This window comes from Lynx rufus, unplaced genomic scaffold, assembly GCF_022079265.1.
Source record: "Lynx rufus isolate CCGP_SWC_20201006 ecotype Redwood Valley unplaced genomic scaffold, mLynRuf1.p SCAF_2, whole genome shotgun sequence".
In the NCBI taxonomy this organism is placed as follows: Eukaryota; Metazoa; Chordata; class Mammalia; order Carnivora; family Felidae; genus Lynx; species Lynx rufus.
In genome coordinates, this window is record NW_025814834.1 from 217,564,802 (window position 1) to 217,576,892 (window position 12,091).

General features: G+C 58.3%; 1 protein-coding gene across 1 annotated transcript in view; it reads right to left on the minus strand.

The window, feature by feature from the left end:
- CAMTA1 (calmodulin binding transcription activator 1) overlaps positions 1 to 12,091 on the minus strand; it is an 852,027-nt gene that overhangs the window by 94,593 nt on the left and 745,343 nt on the right. Inside the window, exon 7 of the mRNA XM_047083614.1 lies at positions 11,368 to 11,521. Coding sequence (XP_046939570.1) covers positions 11,368 to 11,521 — 154 coding nt within the window. The remainder of the gene's footprint in view (positions 1 to 11,367; positions 11,522 to 12,091) is intronic.

The following is a 12,091-nucleotide window of genomic DNA, read 5'->3' on the forward strand; positions in this document are numbered from 1 at the left end:
CCCATGCACAACCCTGGGGGGTGGCCCCTGGAAGGCTGGGCAGGGGAGGGTACCCCTGGGGGAGAAGGCAGGTATGACTGGGCCAAGCCTGGAGTGGCCAGGAGGGCCCCACTTTCCACTGGAAACTGGGGTATTCGGGGTACTCCTGTGCCACCCCCCTCCCCCCGCAGGGGTCCCGCTGCTGCCCTGGGACCAGCCATGGCTCTGGCCGGGCTGCCCGCAGCATATCCTGCACGAAGACTGGCCTGCAGAACAGGGGCCGGGGTGGCTGTCACAGGAACCCCCAGCCCACTCTGGTGCCGACCTGGCCTGTATTCAACACTTACCCTAATTACCACCCATGGCTAGGCAGCTACAATCCCACTAATATGAATAATCAAAATGAAATCAATGACAGCAGCATGTGGCCATGCTTTGGAGAGTATCTTCTGATGAACAATTTACCCAAGAGGCGGCCAACCACTGGGAAGAGAGTCATTGGGATCTAGGAGAGGGGGCTGGGGACGGGGAGGGGGCTCACGGCTACGTGGTGCTGGCGGCTAGCCATGGCCTCGTGGGTTACGGTTGCTCCGGTCCAGCCTTGGGGGTGGGGGGTGGGGCGGAGCTTTGGCGAGGCAGGCTAGGCCTGTCACGCCCTGTAAGGACAGAATCGCGTGCCCCCAAATTCTTAAGTTGAAGCCCTAACCACAATCCGACTGTGTTTGGAGATAGGGCCTTTCAGGAGGTCACTGAGGTGAAATGAGGTCATAAGGGTGGGGACCTGAACTGATAGGACTCATGTCCTTGTAAGAAGAAGAGAGACGCCAGGAATGTGTGTGCACACCGCGGAGGCCATGTGAGGGCACGGTGAGGGACAGCCGTCTGCAAGCCAGGAAGAGAGGCCTCACCACAAATCAACCCCACTGACACCTTGATCTTGGACTTTAGCTTCCAAACTGCGAGGAAATTAATTTCCATGGCCCAAATTCCCCAGTCTGTGGTGTTCTGTTGTGGAAGCCCCAAGAGCTTACTGGCGGGAGCCTTAGAAGCCCCAGGAGAGACCCAATCCTGCCTTGTGCACACTGCACACTTAGTGTGTGTATATGTGTGTGCACGCTCAAGAGGCCCTGAGATCAGGGACTTTCCAGAACCCGGCACTGCGCTAGGCTCTTTATATGTTGACTACGTTGCAAAAGGACACGAGTAACAATATTATCCGTCCCCTCCGGGGCATTAATGTGGACAGGGCATTGGGCAGCGGGTCTCAGGCTGTGGTCCCAGAAGCAGTCTGACCACCTGGGATCCTGTTAGAAATGCTCATCCCCAGGCCCTACCCAGACCTATCGAATAAGAAATTCTGCTGATGGGACTTAGGTCTGGGTCTTAACGAGCCCCCCAGGGATTCGACGGTGGCTCAAGTTTGAGACCCACTGGTCTAGAGGTTATGTCTCTAATCCCTCAACAATCCTTTGAGGCAGAATTCTCGTCCCATTTCATTAACATGAAGACCAAGACAGGAAAGTCACATGACTTGTCCAAGGTCACACAGCAGATAAGTGGGGGTGGGGAGCGGCTGCAGTGTCTAGCTCTTCCCATTAAGCCACCTGCCTCCCAGGGCCTCCCGAGCCCGCAACCCTCTGGGGACCAAAGAACGGCAGGAAGGTTAATTAGTGGCTGGAGGAGAGAGAGCTACTCCTTAGGAAACTGAACTTCCCTTCCAGTCACAGCTGGACTCATTTCTGAGGGACAGGGTGTCCAATTCCCCAGGTGGTGACCATGCAGGAGACCCTGGGACCTGTGGCTGGGCCAGGTGTGGTCCCCCAGCCCGCTGCCCACCCTGACCGTGGAGGGGGCCAGGTGGGCACCCGGGCAGGGCCATCAACCCGGGGCAGGAAGTGGGAGGTGGGACTTGCCATGGACCTGCTCTTGGAATGGATGTCAGCAAGAGAGGGAGGGGGTCCTGTGTGAGGAGCCCATCCCTGCATCTACACCTGGGCTGCCAGGGTCCCCAGAAGCTTGCTTGGCCTGGGTTCTCTTGGCACACTGGGGTGCGCTTAGGGGACGTTTCTACAAAAGACAGGAATTCAAAGAAACACTCCTCCCGGAGAATGAGGTATTTGTGAGGACAGTGATTGGGTCTGAGACAGAGGTTCCTCACCTGGATTTCCAGTCACTGGGGGTGGGGTGGGAGGGGACTCACTGACCGGGGGTCCCGGGGGTACCTGCAGAAACCACAAACGTCCATTCCTGACATGGCTACCCTAAGCAGCCGTGAAACTTCGGGAAGGGCAGAGCGAACCACTGAGCTCAATGTCCCAGCTAGCTGTATAGAAAGACGAGCCTGTGGGGACAGGCTGGGACATGCTGGCCTGGGGACAGGGGCTCCAGCTGCTTTCCTTACATACGTGTGGCCTTGGGAGGATCTTTGATTTCTCATGGCCTCAGTTTCCTCACGTGTAAGAGGTATGCTTTACCTGACTGCCCGTCGCTGTCCCCAAGGGACTTCAGAGACAGATATGTGAGACCCACACCCAGGATTCTGATTCGACGGTGTCATTAGAAGCTCTGAGGCGGGCCAGGGCCGAGGGCTCTGAGACCTCCTTTCTGCTCTGAAACATCAAGCCTGGAACACTTCGGAGAAGAGCTGGACAGAGTCAGAAACGAGAACGTGGAAAGCCCCGCCCCCCCTTCCCCCCTTAATCCCATAGTGACTCCGGGAGCTGGTGAGAGCTAGCCGCCTGTCCCTGTTTGCTCTGTGGGGCAGAAACTTCTACAGGGGTGACAGGGCACTCTGGCTGGAGCTTGGGTCACTACAGCAACTCCACAGACAGTGCCTGCTGGAGCCAACATTTGGCCTTCTCTGCACGGGAGGAGATTTCTTGGTGTATGGCATACAGGTGACAAATGGAATGTTGGTGACAAAGATAACCACACCTGCCCCCCCCTCACCAAACAGAGGCCTGGTGGTGGTGTTGGGGGGGCTTGTTCCTTCCTCCTTCCCCATCAGCCTGGGCTCATCCCCTACTCCTGCCCAGGTACTCAACACTCAGTAAAGACCCATAAATAGGGTGGCCATTTAGCCTGCTGTCCAGACCCGTCACCTTGGAGGCTTGACGGGGTGCTGGGATCATCTGGCTGCACAATGGTATAAACCGGCCTGTTCCCAGGCAACCCTGGACGTATGGTCACCATACTTAGGAACCACGTGATCGAGGCCGGGGCGGGAGGGAGCTGGCCACGGCCACGTGCCTCTTGCGTGAATGAGCCCGTTTGGATTCCTGCGAGTTGTTGACACTAAGGCTGTTTCCATGGCAACAAGGTCAATGGGAACTAGCAGGCTCTGAGAGTTTCGTCTTGACTGTGTTCTTATTGACGGGAATAAAGGCCCTCCTTCTGATTCCCGGGTTCAACTGGATAAAATCTTCATTAGATTTGACGTCTCATGTCCAGACACACACATGCTGTTCCCTTGCCCCATTTCACCCTCAACTGTCTTCTCCTACTGGGCCTGAGGACATTTCCAGAATCTCACTGGGAGGAGTGCAGGGGCTGCGCAGGGGCAGGACGGCGTGCACACGCAGGGACGCAAGTGCTGAGTCCCCAGGGAGCTTGTAATTCCTGGTTCTGGAAGTCTGGGGACGTGGGGCTTCAAGACCCCTCCCCTTTCATCTTCTATGGCGGGGGGCACCTTGTTCCGACCGTAGACATGCCGTGGAGAAGGGCAGGGGGCCTGAGAACGTACCGCTTCTTCTGGGTGGGAGGGACCGGGAGCCGGTCTGAGCTGTCCAGGCCACATAGGGACGGGCTCCTGAGCCCTTAGCCTCCCGGGTGACCTCTGATCTCCTGGGGTCCCCCCGTGTCCCAAAAAGCAGCCCGGGCCGAGTGTTTCCTTGCTAAGCGGGTCCAGGAGGTGGCATTGAGGAGCTGGCGGGAGGCTCTCAGACTCCCGATTTGCTAAGTGCCATTGTTGCCGAGGCAGGGAAGTCTGCGCCCCGCTAAGAGGTGAACGTGCCCGCTGCCCTGGTTGTGTAGCGATGTCGAAGCCCAGCTGGCCAGGAGAGAAGCTCCAACTGTTGTCCCACATCCAGGGAGCCAAGTGGGCTCTGGAACCTTCTCTCCCCCCGTTCAGGGGTAACAGCAGACCATCTCCCAAGGCCCCGCTCAGTGGCAGAGATGGTAGGAGTGACCGCCCCCGCGGCGCCTCCTCCAGGCCACTGGCGGCGGGGGCGGGGACCACGTGGGATTCCAGACAGCTTCCGTCTCGAGGCTTTCGAGACTCTGGGCTTGTAGGAATCCTGGAATCACATGCCTCCTCCTCACGTCCGGAGGTGGTACCTGCTCGCAGGACGGCAGGTGCCGCTAAAAGGGTAGCTGCCTCTTGGCTCCTGACTGGGTGGACCAGAACCTTCGAGATTCAAAGAGAAGCTGAAAATCTGGAGATTTTAATATTGGCAGTGAATTCTAAGTTTCACAAAACCAGCCCCCGGCCCTGAGCAAGGCTCTGTCAGCGCAGGGTGGCAGCCAGGCGCGGGATGTGGGTGGGGCTGCCGTGTCCTCAACACGGGCACAGGATACACTCCATCCGCGCTCACGGAATTAGGGGCTGGTGAGGACAGAGCCAGGATTCTGCAGCAGCAGGGGGTGTGAGGCGCCCAAGCAGCCAGGGAGAGACAGGAAATCAAAAGAAGTATTTCTCTTTCAGTTTTCCTACTTGGGGGCCAGATCAGCTAAACACAATTTAGCCTGAGGGAGAGAGGCACATTTGCAAAACAAGCCCGGATCCTCTGAGCAGAGCAAGGAAGGGAAGCAAACCCAAACCCGCTTGCCTTTGATGCCCCCTGTCTGCTCTCCTCTGCCTCGGGGTGGGAGGTGCCAGGAAGGCGCGCTGGCAGGAGCTGGGGACATAAGGGGACCCGCTCTGCCCACTCCCCGTGCCAGTGGCTGCTAACCAAAGGGATAGCAAAATGGGCAGGAAAATCTTTTCCAGGCCTTTCTGTACTGTCTTCACCTCCCCCAGTGACTCCAAATCCTGTGGACACAGGCAGGGAGCAGGGCAGAACCTTCCAGATCTCACAGTTCCATCCACCGATGAGTGTCCCTGCTCTTAGGGACAGAACTGCCGTCCTAGGCCCTGGGCCTGCCATGGGGACACAGATGTGCTTCCATTCATGGCATCCCCACGTGTCTCATGAGTTCAAGTCCACGGACGTCTGGCAAGACCCCATTATGTACCTGGCTCCAACATGAAATTCAACCCAAGGAAACTTCTAGGGTAGCATATCTCAACCAAGAGTCTATGGGAAGACTCCACAGGACTACTTATACACCCAATCCTTTGTGCAAGTTCAAGACAGGCACTGTCTCCAGCGCCCGCTTCCCTCCCACAAGGACTGGAGAACCAACTAATGCTCAAAGAGGGTCTGACCCTGATCTCCACGACAAGGATCCTCGGTGGGCCTCTCGCTGGAGCCTGCTTTAGGATCTCTCAAAAAGCATGAGAATCTTATCCAGACCTGTGGAGTCAGAAAGTCCGAGGGGCTGGGGTGGGGGGTAGGACAGGAGCCTGCCTTTGATCAATCTGCCCAGGTAGTCTCGATGTTGACCACTGCTCCCGGCACCGAGCCAACATCTCTGCTCAGGCTTTGCGGGCCTTGGAGCATCGTGTGGGGAGCCATGGGAGAGTGGGGAGCCATGGGAGAGTGGGGAGCCAGGGAGCTCTGGCTCCCCTGAGCCCCAGCGGCGGTCAGCCTGGCCGTGCCCAAGCTCATTCCGGACTCCTGGTCCCTCGCTCCTATCCTGAGAGCGTAACTTTAGAGCAGGGACAAAAGTGCTTCCAAGTGAACATTTCTCACCAGAAAGAAATCCTCCAACCCTTTCTTGCAACAGACCCCCCTTCCCCTGGCTGTTCCCCTGCCCCCCTCCCATCTCGGTGCCCCTGCCTGCAGCTACCTGGGGGCAGCACCTATGTGACTTACTTTGCTAACTGACTCAACACCCACAGACTCTGGCCAAGACTCGGGGGATGCTTCCCTTGTCAGGGAGAAGCTTCCAGTCCTTTGGTCTTGCTCCAGCTGGTGATGTCTCATCAGGATAGACTGAGTCAGAGAGGAAAGGCAGTCGATGTGCTTCTCCCTGGGGCCCCTTCTGCTCGCTCCAGCCTCATCCAGAGCCCAGCGCTCCTGGATCCCGGAGCAGGCCCCAGATGGCCTCCCGTCACATCCCAGACACGGGGTCCAGAGGCAGGGCGGCACAGTGCCCCCACGTCCCCAGGCGCCTGACACCTGCTGCGCGAGGGGAGGGGGGTGGGTGGGTCTGGCTACTGCAGAGGACTCACGTCTCTGAGCCGCTCTGCTACCATGGGCCACCAGGTGGCGCTAATCGACCAGGAAAGGGGATCCGTGCAGGGCCAGGAAAGGAAAGCCTTTGTTGATTTTACTTCTTGATATTCTATAATCACCAGGATTACAATCTAAGCAAAAAAGCAAAACAAATAAACACCGCCCCTCTTACTGGATCTTTGGTCTTTGTCTGGAAAATTATGAGAAAACAACAGATGCACTGATTCTAGAACCAAGGCTTGGGTGTTGAAACAGCAGAGCCACTCGGACAGGTGGGGAAAGGGGTGGTGGGGGGGGGTCTGGACATTGAGGGTTCTGTCGGCTTCAAGTGGGGGTGGGGGTGAGGAGTCCCTGGGAGAGGTGGGTGCCTGCTGATGAGCCCACTGTCCTCCAGCCTCTCTTCCGGATCAGCTACTCCTCAGTGGTATGGGGTTCCCTGTCTCCAGCCACTCTTGCCTTCGCTGGGTCCTGGGGACTTGCCGCACACGTCGTGTGGGTGCAGGCCCTGGGGCTATGCAGGCTCCCCAGCTAGCCCTCCTCTTGCCCACCCAGAGGTCTTGGGACCCTGGGAAGGCAGTCCGAGTAGAGCCAGACCCAGAGGTGGCTGGTGGAGCCGCCTGGTGATCCCTGAGGCCATGGAGGTCTGCGGGAAGGCCCGAGCCTTGCTTGGTGATGCAGGGCCACCTGGCCGGCCAGGGTGCTCGCCTGAACGGGACAGCTGGGGCACGATCCCTCTTAGGGTAGGGCTGTGAGTGTGGCTTAAAACTCATGCCCTCATCCCTCACTCTGGATGGCATAACCTCATCTACTGCTAGCTGGGAAGTGGCCGGCGGGCCTGTCCCCTCCCAGGCTGCCAAGGAGTGGGACCAGGCAGAGAGCCACCGATGCTCCGAGGAGAGGATCCCTCCAAGGGCCCCATCTGACTCCCTGCAGCTCAAGTGGAGCCGAGAGTGGAAGGTCCAGGGCACAGCGGTTCAGAACCACTGTGGTTCTGGGCGGCCAAGGATCACCGAGCAGGCTCCCCACTGGGTTGGCGGGACTGTGGCACAGAGTGCCCGTTCTTCTCCACTCCAAGTTGATCCGGGAGGACAGACTTCCACCTGCCCGGCCCTTTGCTCACACTGTGGCAGATTGCCGGTCCCAAGCTGGTGCTCCCTCAGACCAGCTGCACTGGAACAGACCCCAGAATTTCCAGGAGGAGGCATGCTGGGCTTTAGGTCATGTTCACTAGACTTCTATAAACGCCAACCCTCAGACGGGACCCGAGGCAATCACTCCCAGGCCTTGACCTAAGATGAGCGATTCTCGGTTGAGGCCCTGCAGGGACACCTCAGGCTGAGCTCAGCTCCACTCAGCTCCGAATGACTCACACGCAGAACCCTGTTCCCCAAAGTATGTTGGGATGGTAGCGCTTAGCAAGAGACTACACTTCCCAGACTCCTTTGCAACCAAGGGTAACCGTATGACCGAATTCTGACCCATGACATATGAGTGGGAGTATTGTGTGCAACCTCTGGGCCCTGTTCTTGAAAGGAAGAAGCTTGCCCTCGACTTTGTCTTCTCTGCTTCCCACTGGTCGGGACGCAGTTGCAATGGCAGGAGCTGGAGCAGCCATCTTGGACCATGAAAAAGAGGGCAACACCTGGTTGGCAGAGCAACCGGCCATAGGGAGCCCAGGCGGCTGATCCCCAACGCTGCATCGTTGCCATACCTACCTTGAACTGCTATGTGCACGTGAAATAGCCTTCTCTTTTGTTTACGCCACCGTTCTTTTGGTCTTTGTCATGGCGGCACCCATATTCTACTTGCCACAGGAGGGATTGCAAACGATGGGAAACATACTGGGAATTCCTATCGGGTACCTTAATTTTCGCCCCCACCCCTGTCTTCTTCTTCTTCTTTTTTTTTCCTTTTTCTTTAATTCTGTAAGAGGCATCCCTCATCTGGCAGATGGATGGGAAAAGCCCCCATGAGACCAAACGGCACAATTGCGAGAATCCAGGTAGGGTTCCCAGCATCAGTCTGGCTTAGAGGCCAGCATTTGTGAGGTTCCCGGGGTCCGGGAACAATGAGCCCCCCGTCTCGCAACAGGTGGGGCGAAGGCTGCGGATCAGAGTTTCCCTTCAGCACCGAGAAGCACAACATTTTGATTAAACCACTGACAGTTCTGCCGCAGGGCAGAGAAATTTGGAAACATCAGGAAATCAAACTGTGAAGTCTTTGAAGGAATGTGATTTATGTGAAAATGTGATGAAGCTAATGTGTTTGGCTCCAGCGTCGGGTGGCACGCCTGATTTTGGAGCCGAATCTGATGCCTTCTTGGCTCCCCACGCACCACTGCTCCCCCCGAACGCCGTGCCCTACGTGTGTTCCAAGACTCATCGCGTGCAAGGCTTCGGCTGGAGCCTGACTTCCAGGGCTGTGTTTCCAGGCCGTGTGCATCTGTAACCACAGCCACGCACACACACGCACGCTTGGTAATTGCGCGCGGCTCTGCTCCCCGCCCCCAGACACACCAGCGAGCCAAGTGTTATTAGATTTATGGGGAGTTTGTTGTAGTTGTACATAATTTTCTCGATGCACTGCAGACTTCCAAGCAGGCATCCATGGTTCCCTCCAGTTAAGCATCAGAGGCTGACTCGGGTCTGCTTCGCACCCCCTGGAGTTCATGGAGCTTAATCCCTTTGCCCCTAGGGACGTGGTGTTCCTGTCTGACACGGGCAGGCTCCTGTATGGGGGGTGTTGCCGGGCAGGTCGAGGCAATGAGGAGAGAAAAAGGGAGCAGATGGAATAGGAGAAGGGGGACAGTGGCAGTGGGGTGGCTTCCAGGAGAAGGACCGTCTGCGTGTGCTAAGAGGCATTTGGGAGAACCCAGGCCAGAGGTTCTGACTGTGCTGGCCACCTTGAATGGCATCTGTTTCCCCGGGAATGTGCCCTTGGCTGCCCTCTGGCTAAGGTGGTCTCCGGAACCTCCCGGGAACCGGTAGGAAACAGTGGCCCCAGCCTGCAGAGGCCCGGGAGCTGAGCTGGGCCCGGCGGAGCGGGCTGGGTACTGTGGATCTTGGTGCAGAGACTCTGGATTTTTTCTCCCACTTTATAGAAGGGACTGGGGTGCGGAGGGTGACGGGCCTGAGGTCCCATAGTGAAGCCGTCACAGAACCAGGACGTGTCCACCTCCCGGTTCCCCGGCTAGGACCGCACTGCCCTGCCCAGGTGGCACTGGTGCCCACTGTTACCGGAGCCTTTGCTCAGGCCCCGCTGATTCTCTGTCAAAGAGGAGGCGTGAATGGGCCCTGGGAGAGGAAACCCAATGTCAAGTACAAACACATGTAGACATCGCCTCAGTATTGAATTGGAAGGGGTGGACAGGCCGGTCTGAGGCGAGGACCCCTGGTGCCGTTACCCTGACTCCCCGGACCCCCAGGCTGGCCTTGGAGGGCATCTGGGAACAGCTCTGGCTCCCCAGGCCTGGACACTGGGGGGCTTCTGTCCATTGCTCAGGTCCCTGTGGGGAGTGGCCCAAAGCTGGGCCCAGACGCTTTCCACTCTACCATCCCACAAATATTTACAGGGGGCCTTTCACGTGCCCGGTGCTGTGCAGGGCCCCGAGGGATGGTGAGAACAGGAACGATTCCTGGGGATTAGCTGCTGCGTCCTTCAAGTTTCTGGGTGTTGTGCAGAATACTGAAGGGGCTAGAGCGGCCCCTTCTGGTTAAGCGTGGGAGGCTGACTTCAGTCTGATGTCTTCTGGGAGGTCCCGAGGAAGCTGGGTGGTGGGGGTGGGGAGTGAGGCCGGGCCAGTAGTGGGGGGCAGGGCCTGCGGAAGAGGCGACGTGTATGCTGACTGCATGTGGATAAGGTGGGGTGAGCAGAGGAAGGTGGGGAGAGCCCCCCACCCTGGGGACACCGGGAGGTTTAAACAAGACGGGTGTGTTACACCTGCGGTTCCGGAGGGTTCCATGGGATGCAGCCTGAGCCCTGGAAGCCCCTGGGCCTCCTAGTTCTAGATTCCTGGCAGCAGGGAGCAGGGCCTGGGCGGCTGGGCCGTCGGCTTGTTGGGGGTCTCCCTTCCCTTTACCTCCTGTCTCCGGCCCACTTTGAGAATGGGGGGTGACCCTCCAATCTGAGCGCTGAGGGACTCTCAGGGTTAGCTGGTCACTGCGGACGCTATCGTGCCTCGGCTCGGATACTCCTAGTGATGGGACACTCACGGCCCCCCAGCAAAGGACACCTCAGTTGCTCTCTGTCCATCAGCTTCTTCCCTGCAGCCCCCCTTCCAAGGGTAGCACAGTTTCTGAGGGACCCGGTGACCCCTTCTCTGAGGTCCCATATGATGACACATCTTTGCGTTGAGCCTCAGAGGTTGGTGTCCCAGAGCCCTGGGCCCTGTGCTCTGGACGGGCCTTCACGGGTCTGGCAGACCTGTGTCTGTGCTTCCTGAGTCCAGGCGGCAGGAGAGGCCAGCGAGAGCCCCCAGCGGCTGCCCATGGAAACGAGACAGCAGCCACTGCCCAGCTCTCCAGACTCACTTGGTGTTCCGCATTCAGTGATCTGCACCTGACAGATGCTTCAGAGAACATCACTTTGCTGACAAAATGAAACCCAGCTAATTCCGGTCATCTGCATGCCATCGAGTCTGGGAGCTGGGGCCGGAGCCTCGCCGTGTCCAGGAGCAGATGCGCTGGGGGCTGGAGGCAGGCCAGCTCTGGCCAGCCCCTCCTCTGTCTGTCCCCGGACAGCCACTGCTCCCCCGTCTGTGGCCCAGGAGGCCGCAGTGCAGGGCTCTCGTGGCCCTGTTCCTTGCTTACGGGGCCTTGTGCCTCTGAACCTCGCTTTTGTCATCTGCAACGTGGGGCTGACCTTCTGTGCCCTGGCCACCGTGTAGGGGGCTTAGAGGATCAAGGGAGAGTAGGGTGGGGGTGACGCTTATGAAAAGCTACATTCGCTGTCGCCCGAGCAGGACGGCCCCCGGGGACCTCTGCCCCACCTGCTGGGTGCTGGCCTGGCCTCCAGCGCAGGGCCCTGGGCCAGATGGGCCACAGCTACTCACACATGGGTTTCAGCTGCCCAATGAGCTCCTCTTTCGTCCATTTCGCCCACTCCTTCTTGTCGGTGTTGATGGAGCAGAGGATGGGGCCACACGGCTTCCCGCAGTCCTCGATGGCTGGGACGTTCAGATAGTGCACCAGGACGATGTCGGGGTTCTGCGGGGAGAGCACAGAGACTGGCAGCATGAAGGAGGCATGGAGCCCATCCAAGGGTGCCCCCCAGCAGGTGCAGACAGGCTGAGCGTCCCGACACCAGGCTTTCTCAACCTGGGCACTGCTGACATTTGGAACCGGATCATTCTCTGGGGTGGGGCTGTCCTATGCACTGGCTTCCACCCACTGGATGCTTTTAAACCCTGCCCCCTCTCCAGTTGTGACAACTACAAGTGCCTCCAGACATGACCCATTGCCCCCTGAGGGACAAAATCACCCCCAACCGAGAACCACATGGGCTGATTTGTGTGTAACCAAGGACCACACACAAGGCCACACATATCTCTCGTCTGACATCTGGGACTTTATGCCAACAGCTGCCCAGGAGCACTGACCCCTGTTCTGTGCTTTACACGCATCTCCTCATCACAGTGTGCTGGACGTCCACCCCAGCAGGCATCATTACCCCCTTCCTCCCCGGGGGAAACAGAGCTCCCAGACGCCCCTGTGCCCTTCAGCCTGTGGGCTTCTCCCTGGACGAGAAGCCCCCTCAGCACATTACTTCTGGGCACC